At 38.9% G+C, this 21824-nt stretch overlaps 1 protein-coding gene across 1 annotated transcript in view; it reads right to left on the reverse strand.

Annotated features, from left to right (window-relative positions):
• Positions 1-21824, reverse strand: part of SMYD4 (SET and MYND domain containing 4) — a 97287-nt gene that overhangs the window by 20117 nt on the left and 55346 nt on the right. The window contains exons 2-4 of the mRNA XM_006891095.1: positions 15140-15284; positions 9176-9265; positions 5325-6486 (exon numbers count right to left, since the gene is read on the reverse strand). Of these exons, the coding sequence (XP_006891157.1) occupies positions 5325-6486; positions 9176-9265; positions 15140-15284 (1397 nt within the window). The remainder of the gene's footprint in view (positions 1-5324; positions 6487-9175; positions 9266-15139; positions 15285-21824) is intronic.

Consider the following 21824-nt stretch of genomic DNA (forward strand, 5'->3'; position numbering starts at 1 on the left):
CTAGGCCACCAGAGCTCCCTGTGCACACCCATTTTCAGAGCAGCATTATTTATAATAAATAGCAAAGAGCTGGAAACTAACCCAAGTGGCTAACAGTGGACAGATGGTTAAAGAAATGACAGTACGTTCATACAATGGTGTGCCATGCAGCATTGAAAAAAAAATAATCTGAGAAATACTATACAATATAGATATATTGAAAGGACATTATGAGGAGTCAAATAAGTCACAAAAGGATAAACATATAAAACTACAGGCACTCTGGTGGCCTCGTGGTAAGAAGCTGTGCTGCAATCTCAAAGGCACACAGTTTGAATCTGCCAGCTCCTCTGTTGGGAGAAGGATGGGCAATTTCCTCCTGTGCGATTTACTGCCTCTGAAAACCCACTGGAAGGTCAGCTATGGGTCAGTTCCGACTCAATGGTACTAAACAACAACAACAACAACAACAACACAATAACAACAACTATTGTAAACATGCTAAAAAAATGTTTACATACATCTGTATGTCATCCTTAGGTGGTTAGTAGGGATGGGAAGACAGGTAAAAATGATTAACAGAAAACAGGTCCACATTAAGATAGGTGAAAAGAAAGAAAATCTACAGTAAGGGGATAACTAGATATTGTGGTTATGATAGCTAATGTTATTAAACAAAGTATGCGTGAACAAGTCAATGAAAAACCAATATACTGTGTGAACGTAACATAAAACCCACATATACACATAAAGGTTTTGGGTTTTTTTTAAAAAAAAAAAATCAAAAGGGTAGCATATCCTCAGGTTTAAAGCTCAACAGGCAGGAAGCAGAAAAGATGGAGGGATTCGTGAAGATGAAAATCACAGGAAGGAAGTATTTCAACTAACTTCATTAACCAAAATGTGTGTGACTAGCTGAATGGAGAACAAATTTGTTCTGTAAACTTTCATGTAAATCACAACAAAAGCCAATCACAAGACAACTTCATGTACAAGGAACAGGGAACATTTAGGCTTAGCTTCTCTGAATGTGAGTAGAACAGATGAGAAACCACTTCTCCAGTCGTCATGGCTTTGTCATTCTGCCCCAGGGGTTCTACCATGCTTTAGTTACTGGGCATAGCTATTGTTTACCCTCAAAATAGTTTCCAAAGATACTGAATTTTGTATTTTTTTTAGTGTGTTATAATAAATCTTTAAAATGTAAGGTAGTATAAGTTGGTAACTTTCTGCTATTGTAATCTGGAAGTCTCATATGTTCTATTTTTATATTTAGAAAAACAAAACAAAAAATAATTTTTTAACACAAGTGAAAGTCCCCAAGGGAAAAGATAATTCTGGAAAAGCACTCAACGCAAGTATTTCAGAAGCCAGCAATGGCTCAAAGAAGTGAAAGAAGACAGGGAGGAAAGCAGACTAGCTTGCAGTGTGATTTGACAGTATCATGGGAAGAGGGCAGGGCTATTTTTGGATGCTTGATATTTTTCATGATGGCATCCTGCCCCAAAGCATCTCTAGTAAGATACCTATATGCCACATAAGTTGGTAGTGGAATTAAAATGAAAGATAAAAATACACAAAATCAGTAAGCAGAATTCCAGTTACCTAAGTCTTGTCTCACATACGTTGGACATGTTGTTAGCAGGGGCTAATCCTCAGAAAGGAACATCATGCTTGGAAAGGGGGAGGGTCAGCGAAAGAGAGGATCACCCTTGACAAGACAGACTGACACAGTAACTACAGCAATGAGCTTAAGTGTGTCGGAGATGATGAGGATGACAGGATAGGACAGGGTTCAGATTTGTTGTTCATAGTGTCACTATGAGTCTACTCGACTCGATAGCATCTAACAACAGAGTGGAAAAGGAGTCCTGCTGGTGCCGTGGCTGGTGCTGTGCTGCTAACTGAAAGGTCAGCGTCTGGCACCCACCTGCGCTCTGCAGGAGAGAGGTGTGGTGGTCTGCTTCCACAAGGTGTGATTATGTGAGAGGTCAGTGACTCAGTTCCGATCCCGCGAGCCCATGCACAGAAGAACACACACTGACTTCTCGTCCTGTGGGGGAACTTCACCCTTGTTAGCAACAACGCATGAGGCATTGCTGAGTTTCTACATCAACCCATCTTGTTGAGGGTTTTCCTTTCTCACTGATCTCATACTTTACACCACACATGACGTCCGTCTCTAGAGACTGGTCCCACCTGATCACAGGTTGCAAGTAAGTTAGACCAAGTCTTGCCACTTTTGGTTATAGAGATTACAGACTTGGAAGCCCATGGGGCAGTTCCTAGGGAGCATAGGTAAATTGGAATTACCCTGAGGACAATGAATTTGGCTGGGTTTTAGGTTGGTTGTTTTTTTTAACTGAGAAAAGAAGCATCCACAGTTTAGTTAAGACATGTTTTTTTTTTAATTTTTTTTTAATTATTATTTTATTCTTGTGTGTGTGTGTGTGTGTACCGTCAAATTGGATCTGACTGGTACAGGAGGAGATTGTCCCTCCTTTTCCCGGCAGAGCATCTGGTGGATTTGAACCATGCACCTCTGGGATTGCAGTGCAGTTTCTTGCCACTAGGCCACCAGAGCTCCCCTAGTTAAGACATGTTTAATATTAATGTATCTATGCTGTGTTGTGTTACAGAGTTGTAACAGACTCATAGATGATCCTCCAGCGAGTTTTCAGAGGCAGTTAATTGCATGGGAGGAGACTGTCCATCCTTCTCCTGTGGAGCAGCTAGTGGCCTAGAACCATATGACTTCAGGATTGCAGCACAGCTTCTTGCCACTAGGCCACAGTAATATACATATAATACCAGATTTTACCTACAGATACTAAGTTAAGGAGCTCTGGTGGTGTAGCCTCCATTAAGCCAAAGGCTGTGCTTCTCTGGCAGTTCGGGTCCATCAGGGATTCGAATCTCATTCCACAGGAGAAAAAGGAGCAGTTTCCTCCTGTGCAAATTACAGCCTTAGAAACTCAACAGAGCATCAGCTATGAGTTGGAATCAATTCAACAGTAATGACCTTTGAACTTGAGAAATACAGTGTTATGCTAACGTCGAGTCTTCACACACACACATTCACCAAATGCCCGCATAAAGAGAAAATTTAGGAAAGTATATATATAAAGAACTAGTTGGACTGAAAGACATTTTCTTTGAAAATGGAGATCATTCATTATTAATACTAGAAAAACCATTTTTCTCTAATAATAGTTGTCTCTGTTGTTAGCCCAGTTGTACTGGAGACAAAGGTAGGCACATCCAACTAATCCATCTAACTTAAAGAGCTTTAGCTACAGAGCTGGGTCCAGGAAGGCAGGACTGGGCTGGTCTGGCCAAGAGTAGCCCCTAGATGGTGTGGACCAGCTAGCTGTCCACAGGTGCCCTTAATAGAGTAGTCAGTAATTTTTGGTGTAGTATGCTGTGAAAGATGTGTTGAGCTAGATTCCTTTCTTGGAAATTTGAAACAGAAGACTAGGAAAAAATAGAAAAATGTCAATTGGCAACAGAAGACTTAGTAGGTGCATTGCATGAGTGAGTTAGGGTTCTGATATCACACAGAACTACAACCCTTGCTCTTTCTGCAGAATGATCTGATAATTATTTGTCTGTCCTAAGGGAGCACTGGTGGTCTAGTGATAAGAAAATGCACTGCAATCCCTTAAGCATGCACTTCAAATTTACCAGCTGCTCCATGGGAGAAGGATGGACAGTCTCCTCCCATGCTATTCACTGCCTCTGAAAACCCGCTGGAGGGTCAGCTATGGGTTGGTTCTGACACAACAACAACATCCTAAGAAATCAAAACTAAGGTGAGCCAGATCCAAGTCATAGTATTTTCAATTGCTTCCTATGTATCTGAAAGTGGAACAGTGAATATGGATTACAGAAGAAGAATCGATGTCTTATTAGAGTTGTGGTGTTGGAAAAGTACTGAATGAACTCTTGTCCTGAACGGACATGGACTGTCAAAAGAATAAGCAAATCTGTCTTGGAGAAAGTGCAGCCAGGGTGCTTCTGGGAGGCAAGGATGGTGAAACTTCATCTCACATACTTTGGGCATGTTGCCAGGAGCCAGTCCTTGGAAGAACACATCATACTGGGAAAGGTGGAGGGTCAGAGAAAGAGAAGACAACCCTCTACATGATGAACTGACAGTGACAGAAACGATGGGCTTGAGCCTGTGAGAGGTCATGAGGATGGCACTGAACAAGGCACGGCTTAGGTCTGTTGTTCAAGGGGTCAGTGTAAATTGTGCCAACTTGATGACATCTAACAACAAAAGCAACAACAACCATATTCTAAAGAGAGAACTAGTTAGCTTTCTCTAATGTCTTGTGTATGTAAACTTGAAACAAATCTGTTACTTGAGACTTCTCTCTCTCTCTCTCTCACACACACACACACACACAATGCTTTTTTAACATTTTAAGGTATTTTTACAAATATACCATACTTCTTGTTGTTGTGTACTGTCAAGTCAGAACTGACCCACAGCTGAACCTTCCAGGGTTTTTTTTCAGAGGCAGTAAATTGGACAGGAGTTGCTCCTGGGAGCAACTGGTGTAGTCAAACCATGTACTTTTGTACTGGCAGTGCGATTCCTTACCAGTAAGTGACCAGAGCTCTCATACCACACTCAGAACTTTGTAAATTTATGTGGGATAAGACTATCCATTTTACTTAGGAGAACACTGATGCAGAGAATGGTCAATAATTTCTTTAGGTGACGTAACTTCTTAATGGCACAATAATGATAATATAAATTAGATACCTATATTTTCCTAATAAAGACATGTTGCTTTGGGAAAATCTGCTGTCAAAGACCTCTCCAATGTGCTAAAATGCACCTGATCTCAACCATGGTATTTTCAATTGCTTCCTATGCACCTGAAAGTTGGATGATGAGTAAGAGGACAGCAGAAGAATAATCAGGGTCTTTGAATCATGGTGTTGGCAAAGGGTACTGACCATCCCACAGAACAAATAAGTCTGTCTTGGGGAAAGTACAATCAGGGATGATGAAACTTCATCTCACATACTTTGGGCATGTTTTCCTTAGAAAAGGACATCATGTTGGGGAAACTAGAGAGTCAGAAAAAGAGAGAAAGACTCTCAACAAGACGGGATGACACAGTGACTGTAACAACAAGCCTGAATACAGCAAAGATGGGGAGATGGCGCAGGATAGGGCAAGGTTGAAATCCATTGTTCACAGGTTTGCTATGAGTTGTAGTCACCCGATGACATCTAACAACAACATTTTCCTGTATAGTTCTTTCTTTTCAAATATCAGCTACATCAAGAAGAGTATTTTAAGGCAGAAAAATGAGTGTCTTTCTTACCTGTCTGCTGGATGGTAGTTATTGCCTGGGCATTACACTGTAGCTGTAACATGTGTCTGAGCATTGCCACTTCCCAGATACGCCACTCTGGAGACAACACAGGAGCCACTGCTGCGTTTGGCTTGGAGGACCTCAGAGCTGGTACGGGGGCCCATAAACGGGCTGTGTCTAGCTGCCTGCACAATGCAGCAACACTAAGAGCACAGAGGAATTTGTATTCGGGACTATGGTTTTCTGTATGAGGTAGAAGGTTGAAGACAGCATAATAATTATTTTCATATTTTCCATGAACATCACATCCAGGAATTGAGGTCTCAGCTATTTTACCATTATCCTCATTCTCCCCTAGCTCACAGTTGAGTGTTTGGACCTTATTCTCACTTTCAGGTAAACAGATGTTCTTGTTACTAATCTCACCACAGAGCTTTGTTATGACTTCACCAGCATCTTCAAACCTGGCTAAGAGAGTTGATCTCAAGGCAACGTGACAAAAGACACCCAGTGTGAGAAGCAGCCCTCCGTGGGGACACTCCACACTGTGGTAGAGCTCCCAGGCCTGCTGCATACATTCATAGCTGCAGTATTTAGCATAGCTGCACTGATCGCAGGGCACCAAGGCCAAAGTGTGCTTCAAACATCGGTGACAGTGAAGGTCCCCATTGGCGGCTCTGGTGTTCTGCCTGCTCTCCAGGCCAGGGTCTGGCAGTGGCTTTTCTCCTGGGTTAAGGACGCTCACAAAAGCCTCCTCCTTCACTAGGAGCTCCCCTGGCAGAATATCTCCTGTGGCAATCAGACACCGGCCTTTGAACGGGTCCATACGTAAGGTGACAGAAGGTGATGTGCTGGGAATTCGTTCATTCTCTTCCATAAGGTCCATCTCCTTAAAAGTCTTTGTTAGGGCTTCTGGGAAGGTTTCTGAGAGATTCTCCTTTTCTTGAATCTTCATTTTCAGACGATGTAGGTTTCTCTGCAGAACCTCCAAGTGGGAAGCTGCTAGTGTCGCTTTGGCAGTGCAGATACTTTCAAGATCACTCACGGTCTGGTTTGCTTCCTGTAGCCTCCCCAGGGTCACCAGACACTCGGCTTTACGCAACGTCATCTTGGGTTGCAGTCTTTCTGGATAACCGTGCTTCTGTGCTCTACTGATGTCTTCCAGACATGTCTGAAAACAGAAAAGAAAGCCCAAATGAGTCTTGGTCTCAAGAAACCCTCAAGTGAGTCTGCAAGTCTACTGAAAATCTCTACAAAAAATAGACAAAGGACAAAAATATGCAAGCAAGTAAAAGATTACTAAAAATGGAGAACTGTTATTACATGCTTCTTTAAGTCATATTCTACCCACTGTCATCTTTTTTTTTTTAATTTTTTTGTTAAATTATTTTTGTTTGTGCGTGTACCGTCAAATCAGATCTGACTGGTACAGGAGGATTGTCCCTCCCTCCTTCCCCGGCAGAGCATCCCCATTGTCATCTTTTAGGGAGCTCTGGTGCCTAGTGATAAGGAGTTGTGCTGCCAACCTGAAGTCATGCAGTTCGAATCCACCAGCTGCTCCACTGGAAAAAAATGGGACATCTCTGAAATCCTGGTGGAGGGCAAGCTATGACTTTGTTTACTGGTATACAACAACAACAACAACAACAACAACAATGTGCAATCAACAATTAAGTGACTAACAATACTTATTGAAGAAATTACGTTTACTTGTATTACTAAAAAATTTCTATTTTTAAAGAAAAAGAGTCTTAGAGATAGAAATATAATATGGAGGGGAGCTCAGGCAGCCTAGTGGCAAGAAGCTGCATTGCAATCCCAGAGGTACGTGGTTCAATCTCCTCCTGTACAAGTCAGATCTGATTTGATGGCACAGGCGCACACACACTCTCTCTCTCTCATATGATGATGAAGAAAGCCGACTCTGAAACCAAACAAATACTGACTCTGCTTCTTACTAGCTATAAGAATCTTGAATAAGTTAATGGAATTTCCCGTGTTTTAGTTTTCTCGTCTGAAAAGTAAGTATGACATTATCTCAGAGAGTTGTTTTAAGGATAAAATGGGACTATAGAGCTGAAGTGTTGAAGACAATGCTGGGAACATCAGAAGTACTCAATAAATGGTAGTCATTATTATCAGAAGAGGAACAGAAATAACTAATTTAGGGAAGCTGTAAAGGCATAAAGGTTTCTGCACCTTCTTCCTCTGACTGTCTCTTTAGCAGTCTAGGTCTTTATTGCTTAGGGCCTAGAGTTAGATTCTAGCTTTCTCTTTGAGTCTTTTTCTTGTTATTATTACTGTGATTGTAACAAATGTTTACAGAAAAGTTGTATTTTCATTCACTTATTATTTCACACTTTCCTCCCTATCCTTCTCCCAGTTTACTTTTTCTCTTTGAGTCTTAAGAACATAATAATTTGAATATCAATAAAATTCCAGAATGGATGTAACATAATCACCCTTTAGAGTTTGCTTGCTAATCTATTACAAATCTGAGGAGCCTCAGGGTTACCGTCTTAAAACAAAAATCTAACTATAATTATGCCCTGGGTTAAACAAATCCATAATTAGGGGGATGAAAAGAAAGGTCCTCAAAGAAAATTCAGCTTCTCATGGACATGCAGAGGCCTTTCAGTGTGCCTTCTACTTCCTGAGGGACCTCTGGTCCACAGGGATATGCTGCTAACATATGGCCAAGCCTCTCTGGTGGTTCAAATCCACCAACAGCTATTCAGGTGAAAGATGGGTAATCTCCTCTCACATGATTTACAGCCTTAGAAACCCAATGGAGAGTCAGCTATGAGTTAGTCTCCACTCAAGGGTAATAGGATGTGGGATATTTACTTTCTTATTAAGAAAAACTATACTGAAGGTAGCATATATTATTACAAGAATATTCTTGAACATACTTTCCTCGTTTGAAAGAAAGACCAAGAAAATAGTTGGCAAACATTTGAAACATGGTCTATTATTATCAACATAGCTTGCAATCGATCTTTACACTGAGAACTGATGATCTAGTTGATAAAGTCCATGGCTCTCTGGAATGAACCACAATTCTTTCTTGTAAATAAACACAATCCTAAATGATTACCTGTGACAGGTAAGATGAATCAGGAGAAAGAACAGCTTGGATGGGTATCTTAGGTCGAAATGTGTTTCCCTAAAGAAGGTGTCAACTTGGCTAGGTCATGATGATACCCAGTACCACAGGGTGTTCTCCATTTATCCTCCACTTTGTGATGTGTTGTAACTCCTAATTGTCCTATGTTAATGAAGCAAGTGTATCTTTGAGTCACAGTCTTAGAAGAGAACATGACTCAAGTACTAGCCTTACTCTAGTAACCACTCTCATTCAAACACTAATGTTACATCTCTACCCATCACATCCTTGTTAGAGTCATTCTTTTTATTTCAAAAGAGACAAAAGGAGAAAGAAGTGAGCAAAGAGAAAGAATTTAACAACTACCAGAAAGAAGAACCAGCAGGAAAGTGTGTCTTTTAGATTCAGGATCCTTGTGCTGAGAATCTCCTAGATCCAGGAGAAGACTGAGACCAAGATAAAGGGTGGTTCCACAGAACACCTTCCACTAGAAATTGCCAGAGAAAAATGTCTTTCTCTAAAGCTAGCATTTTGACTTCAGACTTAGAGCTTCCCAAACAGTGAAAGAATAAATTTGTTTGGTAAAGGCATTCATTTGTGAGATTGCTATTCCAGCCACTTCCAATCCAATTACCTGCAGCATGGCCTGATTTTAGTGTTATAATGTGGAAGTAGAGATGAAGGCCTATTCCTGGTCTAGATCTCCAGTTACTCCTCTCCATAATCTAATAGTACCAGGGAAAGCAATACTTACTTCATACTGCTTCAAGTGGAAGAGGGCTGCAGAGCGGTTGGCATAACATAGTGAGATGTCCTCAGTGTTAGGTCTTGATTGTGATATTCCCTGAAAAACAATGGTTGGGTTAAAGGAAAAAGGTACTTTTTTTTCAGGTAACAGGGGCTCTATTACTAAAGACTGTAGGAAAATGTAAAAGTTATTGAGCTTCTTCATTTTTAACTCCTTAGAGGGCCTCGTGAGGAAATAAGTATTTGAAGCACTTTGAAGACAAAGTATTAGGAGAATATCACAAACAATAATGAAAGTAAATGAAAAACTGAGGAATATACAAATGGCACAAATAAGAATTCACAACAGAAGAAACAAACGGATAATCAATGTATGGAAAGTAAACTGGTAATTAAGATATGGATAGTGAAATAAATGAAAACTGCAGCACAAAAGAGATATTTTTTCCTTATTATTAAAGAGGCAAAGATTAATTATAAAAGTGGTGTCACTAGAGAAAAGATGGGAATGACTCATTAAAAAGTATTGGGACAATTTGTACACCAATGCTCATAGCACCGTTATTCACCATTGCAAGAACATGGGAACACACCAAATGCCCAACCACAATCTAATGGAGTGAGAAACTGTGGTACATTCACATGATGGAATACTATGCAGCACTGAGGAGCAATGATTTCGAAGATTAATGCATAACTTGGGAGAGACTGGAAAGTCTTATGTGGAATGAACTAAGTCTTATAAGGACAAAATACTGCATAAGACCATTATTGCAAAAATAGAAGAATAACTAGTAAAATGTGTCTGGGGGTTTTGGAGGGAAGAGGTGGGAGCAGAGACGTGAGGATGGGCAGGAAGGAAATCACAGGGTCACACAATTTGGTGAGTAGATGGAGAGGGTACAGGAAATGGGAAAGATCCAGCAGGGACCTAAAAAGACCAGTAATGGTGGGCATAATTCAATGGTGGTAAATTTTGTAAACATAATGTATGGGAATGACTATAAAATACAATGTGAATGAAGGAAATTGTAAAACACAATGTATACAAATTTTGTATGCAAACCAATATAAAATAATTTTTTAAAAAGTATTGGGATAAGTAAATGTTGTTGTTGTTGTTATGTGCCATCGAGTCGCTTGCGACTCATAGCGACCCTATGTACAACAGCCCTAAACTCCGCTCTGTCCTGTGCCAATTGCACTGTCTCTGACACTCCCATCCCGATTATCCCAGTCACTGAATCAATCCACCTCATAGAGGGCCTTCACCTCCTAAGCCGTCCCTCAACCCTACCAAGCATAATGTCCCTCTCAAAAGACCAGTCCCTCCTCACAACATGTCCAAAGTATGTTAGATGGAGCCTCAGAATCCTTGCCTCCAAGGAGCCACTCGGTTTAACCATTTCCAGGACAAATCTGTTTGTTTTCCTAGCAGTCCATGGTATTCTCAATACTCTTCTCCAGCACCACAGCTCAAAGGCATCAACTCTCCTTCTATCCTCCTTGGTCATTGTCCAACTCTCTGATGTATAACAAGTGATTGCGAAGACCATGGCCTGTATCAGATGCACCTTAGTCTCTAGAGAGACACCATTGCTCTTCAGTACTTTGGAGAGGTCCCTAACAGCAGACTTTCCCAAGGCAATGCACCTTTTAATTTCCTGGCTGCTGGTGCCTGTTGACTGTGGAGCCAAACAAACTAAAGCTGTGTACAATCTCAATCTCTTCACCATCCATCCTGATGCTGCCAATTGGTCCAGTGGTGAGAATCTTTGTCTTCTTGACATTGAGCCTCAATCCATATTGTAGGTTGCAGTCCTTGACCCTCTGCAGCAGACACTTCGGGTCCTCTTCAGTTTCAGCAAGCAGGGTTGTGTCATCTGCATAACGCAGGTTGTTGATAAATCGTCCACCAATCTTGACCCCACATTTCTCCACATAGAGCCCAGCCTCCCGGATAATCTGTTCTGCATATAGGTTGAAAAGGTATTGGGATAAGTAAATAGCTACTGAGAAAAACCAAAAAGGTGACTAAATAAAAAACCCTTCATGAGGATAAACTCCAGGTGGATCAAAGTCTGAATATAGACAATGAAACTAGAAGAAGGAGCTCTCATGACATAGTCTGTAAGGAACTGCACTAACATACCGGTGGCACCTCTCTACTGGTTCAAATCCATAAGCAGCTCCTAGGGGCAAAGGTGAGCAATTTCCTCCTGTGAAATTTGTTGTTGTTAGGTGTCATGGAGGTATGTTCATAGTGACCCTATGAACAACAGATCTCAACCCTGACCTATCCTGTGCCATCCTCATCAACTCTGACATACTCAAACCCATTGCTGCAGTTACTGTGTCAATCCACCTTGTTGTGAGTCTTTCTCCCTTTTGCTAACTCTCCACCTTCCCAAGCATGATGTCCCCTTCCAAGGAATAGCATCTCCTAGCAATATGCCCAAAATATGGGAGATGAAATTTCACCATTCTTGCCTCCAAGAGCATTCTGGCTGCACTTTTTCCAAGGAAAATTTGTTGGAGGGTTAGCCTTCAGTTGGTTTCAGCACAGTAAAGAGTAATGTAATGAGAGTTCAAATACAGGACAGCCCTCCCCAAACCTCCAGGACCCCGAAATGCTGTCAGAAGGAATTATTTTTAAACTATGAAAATTCTAAAAAAAAGCCTAAAAAAATTAATAAATTTGACCACATAAGTTTGGTAGAAAACTAACAATGAACTAGAAAAAGATTTGTAATTCTCATCACATTTGTCTTTTTAACTCCATCGCCAGAGCATCTACAAATCAGTAAGATGACTACTAATAACCCAGTAGGAAAATAAGCAAAGGCAATGACTAGAAACCTTAGATGGGAAATATTCGTAAACATATGGAAACTTCTCAGCTCCATTCATAATCAGCTAAACACAAATTAAAACTCTATGGAGATGCCATTTTTAACCCGATAAGTTGGCAAATAAACAAATAAAATTGATAGCATGCTGATTTGGCAAAGGGGTAAGATAATGGGAAGTGTCATATGTTGCTAGTCGGAGTGTAAATTAGGCATGTGATTAAGGAGGGATGCTTAGTAATATGTATCAAAATTGTATATGTTTATTGACTCAGCAATTCATCTGTTAGGAATTTATTTTAAAGATAAGATAATTTATTCTGCAGATATGAACAAAATGACATATTTTAAGTTTCTCTCCACAAAATTGTTTGCAATAGCAAAACATAGGAAATAATCTAACCGTTAATCAATAGGGCACTGGTTAAATAAGTGGCAATACGTCCACATAATGAAGTACCATGTAGCCATAAAAATCCATGAGGAAGCTCTTCATGTACTGAAGTGGAATGATCTTCAAGATTATTAAGTGAAAAGAACATGGTGCAAAACATTGTGAAAAGAACATTAGCCTATACATAAAGCTTGTGTTTATGAGAAGATTATTTATACTTATTAAACACACACAAAGTCTCACTGGATGGATACATTTAACATTCTGGGGATGAGAAAGAGACTAGGTGGCTAGGTAGACAGGGGATGTAGACTTCATTGTATACTCTGGTAGTTTTTTAATTCTAACCATATAAAAGATTTATTTTTCTTATTAAAAAAACAGAACTATAACTATGAATAGTAATATCACCATAATAATCAGTATTTGCTCAATATATGGAGAAATGAACAGTGAGTCACAGTTGACTCAATGGCATATAACAACTACAACAATAGTAGTTGGATAGACGAATGTTAAAAAATTTTTTCTGGAGAACAATTGAGCATAGAGTACCAAAAACCTTAAAACATACTCCCACTGACTCAACAACGGCCTGGTTGGGAATCTACTGTAAGGAAATAATTAGATGTGTTAAAACATTTCCAGAGAAAGATGCTCACTGCAGCACTATGATACCAATTCGCCAACATTCCCCAACCCCAAAGTTCCCATTACTGTGCAGTTAATTTAGACTCATAAAGACCTGACAGGACAGATTAGAACTTCCCACAGGGTTTCCAATGTTGAAATATTTATATAAGCATACAGTTACGTCTTTTCCCCATGAAACAACTGGTGGGTTCAAACCATTGACCTTCCAGTTACCAGTCAAATGTTTTAACCATTGTGCCACCAGAATTCCTTTCACCAACACTGGGCAATGTTAAAACAAATACAGTATTTCTCTGTAATAGAACATTAAGCCACTCGAAAAACTTCATGTTCTAGTAGGAAACTTTTAAACATGAGGAAATGGTCACAATAAATTGTTGAGGGAGAAAAACAGGTTACAAAATAGTTTAAATGTAGCATTATCCCAATTTTGTGAAAGAAAAACATATTTTTAGAGGAAAAAGTCTGACTGGATGGACAGAAACAAAAATGTTACAGTGTTTCTCACTAGTTACAGGATTTTTCCCCCCTGGGCTCTTTATGCTTCCCTACATTTTCCAAGTAAACATAGATTATTTTTATAATAAAACAAAACTAATAAATAATAATTTTAAAAAGAAAAAAAACCCCAGCAGCTTGACATGAAATTATAAAGTACCATAATAATCAAAACACTAGCTTCATGAAAGAGGAAGTCTCCTCTCCATCCGCAGCCACGGCAGATCTTTAAGTTTTTTTAAGTTTCTTTAAGTTTGACTTCATTCTTTATATTACCTGTTTTTCTTGACTTTCCCACGTGATTATATTTATGATGCATACAGTCAAAGAGATTAGCACTGAAAAAAAGAACTATTAAGCCATTTATCACTGGATTATTACAATTAATGGATTTTAATCCTTCAGCAATCACTAAAGCTTACATTATTTAGTCAAATACTTTGTTGTAACACTACAAAGCAGGGATTCTATCAGCTATAGAAGCTAATGTTAGAGGTCTGATAGTTTTAATCAAATTTCTACTCATTTCTAAATGGAAACATTTTTTTATGTTGAGGAACAGACCAAGTTCAAGGGATTGGTACAGTCTCTCTTGGGAAATCTTGTTCTATTTCCTACTATAGGAGCAGGGGAATAAGAATAACAATATTAAAAGCATAATTCCTCCTAAAAACCCAGCTAATGGTTATAGTCTCATAATAAATATTTATTGACTGTCACTCTTATTATAATATAAAAATTCTTAAGTGAAATCCAGCTACTCCACAGACAATGGTGTTGGTGAAGTGTACTGAATATGCCCTGGACTGTCGAAGGAACAAACAAGTCTTTCCTCGAGGCAGTGTAACCAGGATGCTCCTTAGGGGCAAGGATTGTGAAACTATGGAAACACTGTGAAGAGGGGCCAGTCCTTGGAAAAAGACTTCCTGCTGGAAAAGGTGGAGCATCAGAGAAAAGAGAGGAAGTCCCTCAACAAGATGGCCTGACACTGTGACTGTAACAATGGCCTTGAGATATCAGAGATTGTGAGGATGGTGCAGGATAGGGAAAGGCTCAGATGTGTTGTTCACAGGGTCGTTTCTAGTTGTAGTTGACTTGATGGCATATAACAACAATGGCAACAACATAGACAATGAACCCCTTTTACTTTCTGAATCTAAGTCATACTAGCTGTAAGTTAACACTGTGGCTAACCAAGAACTAGTTGTTCTGTAAATCAGGACTAGCAAACGAATAGCTTCATAATTCATTCAGACAGCCATGGCATAAAAGTCAATAAAACCACACAGACATAAACAATAGGGCCGTAAGTACAATAACCTTTTGTTAAAGGCATCTGTAGGAATAGGGGAATAGAAGTTCAGGACATAGAGAATAATACAAATGACTCTATTTTTAAGACTATAACCAATAGCAGAATGCTGCTAGACTTTCTTTTCCAAGCCCAAACCACAAATTACAGACAAAGCTAACATGGCTACAAACTTCAGTAACATGGCTTACTCTTCTGAAGAAATAAGCATCGATTTCTAAGTTGTTGACATAGCTCCTCCTGCTGGACCATGAGTTGTCTTACCTTAGAGTACAACACTGCTGCTCCCAAATAATCCTTCTTTTGAAATTTCTTGTTTCCTTCTTCTTTGTAGAAAAGTGAAGCATTGGGGTCCTTCTCCACTACATAATCTCTAGAAAGTCTTTTTAAAAGTATCTCATCTTCAGGTCTTCATGAAGGAAAAAGAAAAAAGAAGCAAAAGAATTGAAGTCAAGCACAGTCTTGTTATTTCAAAGAAAGTGACTAATAAAAACACCTGATAACCATCCCAGAACTTCAAAGAACCCCATACAGGACAGACCCCAAAAGAGAGTCACCAAGAGATATCAAAATTAAACTTTCTAAAACACAGGACAAGGAAGAAATCCCAGCAGTGGGTCAAGAAAAACTAAATGTTACCTATAAAAATCAACCAATGAATATGACTAAGTTCTGATTTCTCAGCAGAAACTATGCATGTAAGAAATCAGTAGTCTGGCATATATAAAATCCTGAAAGGAAAAAATTGCCAATCAAGAATTAGATACCCAGCAAAACTGTCCTCAAATATTGTAAGACAGAATTAAAGCATTTCCACATAAAGAGACATTAATAGAATATGAAAAACAGAAGCTATTCTCATAAGAGATGCTAAAAGTGTCCTTTTCACTCTTTGGAGTTTTTTGACACACATATGGATTTGATCTTTAAAAGCCCCATGTATTAATTTTATCATCTCCTGTTTGTGGGATTTTGGTTATCTTTAAAAATCTATTTATGCCATAAATTTGTTGTTTTCTTCTGATGATCTTTCCCCCCCTCATGTTCTTTTCTTAAAATTTATTTATTTTAATGAAAGTTTACAGAGACTTAAGATTTCCAGTCATTCATTGTTGCCCTCTCAGATCTACATTAAGTTGGTTTTGCTTTAAGGTGTGAGGTGTGGATTTTATTTCCGTTTTCTGCATATGGATGTTCAATTTTGCCAGTACTATCTGTTAAAGAGGCTTCCCCACTTAAGTGATTTTGGGTCAGTGTCAAAGATCAGTTAACCATAGGAGATGGGTTGATTTCTGGGTTCTTGATTCTGTTCAGTTGATCTAAGTGTCTGGTACTATGCTAGTACCATGCTGTGACTGTGCCCCAGTACTGTGACTGTGTAGTAGGTTTTGAGGTCAGGGAGTGCAATAATCCCTATTTTGTTTTTTCTTTTTCAGAAGCCCTTATTTGGGGAGGTCTCTTTCCTTTCCAAAAAAGTTGGAAATTGCCTTTTCCATCTCATTGAGAACGACATCAGTATCTGTATTGAGATTGCACTGAACTAGTAGATTACTTTTGGCAGAATTGTAATTTTCATGATTGTTGCAGAATGTTGGGGAGGAAGGGAAGGCCTCTGGCCAGGATGGGTAGCCTGAGCTCCAGACAGGTGCAAGCCTCCCAACGGCCTTTAATACAACATAGAGAAAGCTCCCCAGTGTTTGGCTGTACCAGCTCGAGAAAGCTTGCCACCTGGGAAGACGGCTGTTTGTTGAGCTGGGAGTGATCTGCATGAGGCTGAGGTTCTCCTGACCAATTCACATGTCCCATGTCTGTAAGCCCACCCTATTCTGTCTTCCTGTGTATATAAGTGCAGTGCTTAGCCTAATAAAGTTGAGCTGGATTGACTCTGATCCTCTCCCGGAGTGGCGTCTCTGTCATGCTTACTTGTATCAGGTTGTTGCTGTTAAGTTGATGATGGACTGACAGCGACACATGATATTGAGTCTTCCCATCCATGAACATAGTATATTCTTCCATTTCTCTAGCTCTCATTTTGTTTCTTGTAGTAGTGCTTTATAATTTTCATTATATAGGTCTTCTGATCTCTAGTTATATTCATTCCTATATATTTCCTCTTGTGGTTTGCTATTGTAATTGGTATTTTTTTCTTATTTTATTTGTTCTCTTTAGAATCTGACATCTAAAATTTATATAACACTCAAATGCATCAACAAGAAAAAGACATACAACTCAATCACAAAATGGGCAGAAAATATGAATAGATGTTTCACCAAAGAAGAAAGACAGATGGCCAACCATGACATGAATATTTCCTTAAAATTACTAGTTATTAGAGAGATGCAAATCAAAACAACAAAGAGATATCATCTCACTCTGCAACAACAGCAAAGTTCAATAGGACAACAAACAAATAGTGAGGAGGATGTGGAGAAATTAGAACTGTCATGTACTGCCGGTAGGAATGTAAAATGGTAAAATCATGAGGGGAGGCAGTCTGGTGCATCATCAAATAGTAGAAAATAGAATTATCATTTGACCACTACGGAGAATATACCCCAAAGAAATCAGAGCTGTGACACAAACAGATGTATGTACACCCATGTTTATTCCAGCATTATTCACAATAGCAAAGTGTCCAGCAACAACTGAACGGGCAGAGAAACTGTGGCACATTCACACCATGGAGTAGTATGCCATAGTGAAAAATAAAACCTGAAAACCAATAAACTCATGAAACACTATATAACATGGATGAGCCTGGAAAATGTCATGCTGTGTGAAATACCTCAGTGACAAAAGGACAAATACTGCACAAGGCCATTATTGCAGCAATAGGATGAATGGGGGAGAGGAGGAGCAGAAAAATAATAGAATGCATGGTGCTGGAATAGGTAAAGGGAAAGATAATCTAGAAGGGATGGATGATTAGACATTATTGCATGGCAACTAACAAACAGGATAAGCATTACAGAGTGAATTAAAGATGAAAGAATGAATGAAAGAAACCAATCTTTTTATAAATTTTCACTAAAATCACAATTAAAAAGAAAAGACACTTAAGAATATCACCTGAACACGCTACCTCGATCCTCCTCATCCCCTTCTAGTAAGAAAAGGAATTCTCAAAAACAAAGTAAGTGTACAAGACTGAAAACAGAGAACCAGAACTATCAATTTAGCAAAATATAAAGAGGGAATAAATGGAATAGTCTTAGAGCTTCTAAGTGGAAAGGAACTGAAGAGGATATTGACAGAAAAGACTGCTTAAAATCTAGGAAGGTACAAGTAAGCCACAGGGAAACTACAATGATAGTGAATAAACCTATTTCAAAATCTAAAAGAAGAGAAAAGAAAATTATAAGGATTTAATAAACAAAAAAAGGGAGTTTTGGGGGTGTAGTCCACAGTGAGTTGTACTGTTAATCTGAATCCTCCAGCGGCACCAATGGAGAAAGATGGACACTCTTTTCCCACTGAAGTTGACAGCCCTGGAACCTGTTGCAGGGCTGCAATGAGTTGAAAGCGACTCCACAGCAGTCAGCAGAGTAAACACAAAAGCAGAAACATTGAAGAAAATCCAGTAACAATATGAACTTAACATGGAAAAATGCATGGACTAAAGAAATCAACAGTCCACAAGGAAAAACAGGAAAGAATGACAGCAGTAAATTCCTGTCAATGATTACACTGAATGTAAATAGTTTAAATGCACCAGCCAAGATAGAGAGAGTGGTGGAATAGATAAGAAAGTAGGACCCATCAATCTGCTGCTGCCAACAGCCTGATCTTAGACACAGAGATAAAAAATAAATTAAAAACTCACAGGATGGGAAAAAAAGATATCAAGTCAACAGGAATCTCTAAAAAAAGCATGAGTAGCAATATTAATTTCTATTAATATATATTTTAAGTCAAAACCAGCACAAGGCATAAGGAAGGACATTATATAATGAGTAGAGATCTAGCAAGATGATATAACCTCAACACAGACACACACACCCTCCAATGAAACACAAAGTAACATTAATAGAATTGGAAAGAGATATATACATAATTGTACAAGAATAAGAAGAGATTTCAACACATCATTTTAAAAAATGATTAAAATAAAGGCTGTTTCATCAAAAAGTTTATGTTTCCAAGAAGGAACATGTCATTTTCCATTGAAAGGGTAGGGTAGGAGGGATATACCATTGGTGTATTCCTGAGGAAAGACCATATCTTTCTGAAAGGAGAGAAATGAAGAACCAACACACCAATTTTGATGCAAGCTAGAACTACTAAAAAGAAATTAAACAACTATACAAAAGATCTCAATTACATAATCAATCTTATAGACATACAGAGAATTGTGAAAGGAGCAGATACAACATGGGGATGGCAGAATCTGACTTCTGCCCAGTTCATAAAGGGAAACTATCTCCATCAATAACATCCACAGGACCAAACAAACAGCTGCATAGTCAGTCATGCCATCCCACATGCTCCTGCACCCATTTTTACCAATCATTGGGTCTGATGTTTGTTGCAAGACTCACAGACTTTATTCACAGTTGTGGAGTTTATTAAGGAAATAGGCTGGAGAGTGGAGGAGGCAAACTTGCATTCAAGTTGACTCTCTCAAGGCACAATTTTTCAGTTAGTTAAAGGCCAGGTTCAATTCAATAGCACAAATTAAAGAAGCCTCTGGTTTCTTCAATCATGAAATAAACTTTATATGAGGAGTTATAGGTCAGCATTTCCTTCAATCAACCAGCAAGCAAAACCTGTATCAGTGGTCTTTAACTCAGAGCAGTGACAATTCAGCTTTTTTGTTCAATCATCTAGCAAGGAAAACCTTAACTGTGGCCTTTATCTCCAGGGTTTCTCTGGTTAAACCTTGCCACAATCTCTTCACCATTGTCACTGCTGTCTTATAGTGTGGAAAGCACTTTCTTTATTGGTCCCACAGCTATTAATGATTTGCATGTGTCTGCAGTTAAGGTAGCTGGAGAACATGGTCCCTCAAAAGGGACTAATGAAATGGCTAAAAATGTCAATTTTCAAGGATTCTGATATCACAAGAATACTCCACTCAAAACCAGCCCCACTGCCCCTGGAACATTCTAGAGAGTTGCTGAAATGTAGATAACATAAAAAGCTTCATTAAGTGTAAAAACAATGAAATAATACTGTCTTCTCAGATCACAATGCTATAAAATCAGTAACAGGAAGATGGGGGGATCAACTATACAGAAACTGAATAACATCCTATTGCAAAACTACTGGGCAATAGAAGAAATAGAAATGGAAATAAAAAAAATTCTTAGAAGCAAATAAGAATGAAAATATAACATATTAAAAACTTGGGGACAAAGCAAAAGTAATGCTGTGAGGACAATTTATAGCAATTGATGCACATTGTTGTTGTTGAGTACCATCGAGTTGGAACTGACTCTAGCTGACCCTCTGGCAGTTTTTCAGAGTCAGTTAATAGCACAGGAGGAGAATGCTCATTCTTCTCCTGCAACTGATGCACATGCACATATAGGGAGAGATTAAAAAAAATCAATACCTTAACACAACTTGAACTGCTGCCAATTCTATTCCAATTATTCTAGAAAAGGATGGAATATTCCTGAACACTCTATGAAACAAACATAACTCTGATACAGGTGATGATACAACTAAAAAAAGAGAACTACAGATCAAGATTCCTTAAGAATATTAATGCAAAAATGAAAAAAAAAACCCCAACCAAAAACCCCACCCACTACCACCACCAAATCCTAGCTAACAGAATTCAACATGACATCAAAAAAAGAATACATCACAACAAAGTAGGATTTAGACCAGTAGCTCAACAATAGAAAAACAATCAATATAATTAAATAAAACAAAGGAAAAGAATCACATAATCATATCAATTAATTTAAAAAAGGCATTTAAAAAAAACCCAACATCCATTCCTGATAACTCTCAGTAAAATAGGAATATAATTAAAGGCATATAAATGAAACCCATGGCCAAACATAATTTTTCATGGAGAGAGACTGAAAGTACCTACCTTGGAACAGGAACCAGTGAAGGATGCCTGCCCTCCATCCTAATACCTATTCAATGTTGTACTGCAAGTTCTAGCCAGGGCAGTAAGACAAGAAAAGGAAATAAAAGGCACTCAAATCAGTAAGGAAGAAGTAAAACTTCCCTATAAGCAGACAATATCATACATAGAAAATTCCAAACACTCAGCAAGAAAACTACTGGAACTAATTGAACAACTCAGTAAAGTAACAGGGTACAAAATCAACATCTAAATATCTATGAGATAACTCTATATCAACAAAGAGAATCAGAAAAGGCAATCAGGAACCCAACCAGAGATTCAAAAGACTTATACAAAGAAAACAACAAAATACTACTGGAAGAAATGATGAGATTTACAATCTGGAGGGAATATTTTTTTTATGAAGACTTAATATCTGAAAATGGTAATACTGCCCAAAGTAACCTAAAGCAATCTATAGATTTAATACAATCTAATCCAGAGTCTGCTAATGCGAAACCTATACTTGGACCAAGAGGCAGTCATCAGAACAGAGCACGGCAACACTGCATAGTTCAAAATTGGGATGGGTGTATGCCAGGGATGTGTCCTATCTCCATACTTTTTCAACCTGTATGCAGAGCAGATTATCCAAGAGGCTGGGCTCTATGAGGAGAAGCATGGCATTAGGATTGGTGGATGATCTGTCAACAATCTGCGTTATGCAGATGACACAACCCTGCTTGCTGAAACTGAGGAGGACCTCATGCACTTACTGGAGAGGGTCAAGGACTGCAGCCTTCAGTATGAACTGAGGCTCAATGTCAAGAAGACAAAGATTCTCACCACTGGACCAATCGGTAGCATCAGGATGGATGGCGAAGAGATTGAGATTGTTCACAGCTGCAGTTTGCTGGGCTCCAC

This window comes from Elephantulus edwardii, unplaced genomic scaffold (assembly GCF_000299155.1).
Source record: "Elephantulus edwardii isolate Elephantulus edwardi_28Jun2011 unplaced genomic scaffold, EleEdw1.0 scaffold00094, whole genome shotgun sequence".
Taxonomy (NCBI): domain Eukaryota; kingdom Metazoa; phylum Chordata; class Mammalia; order Macroscelidea; family Macroscelididae; genus Elephantulus; species Elephantulus edwardii.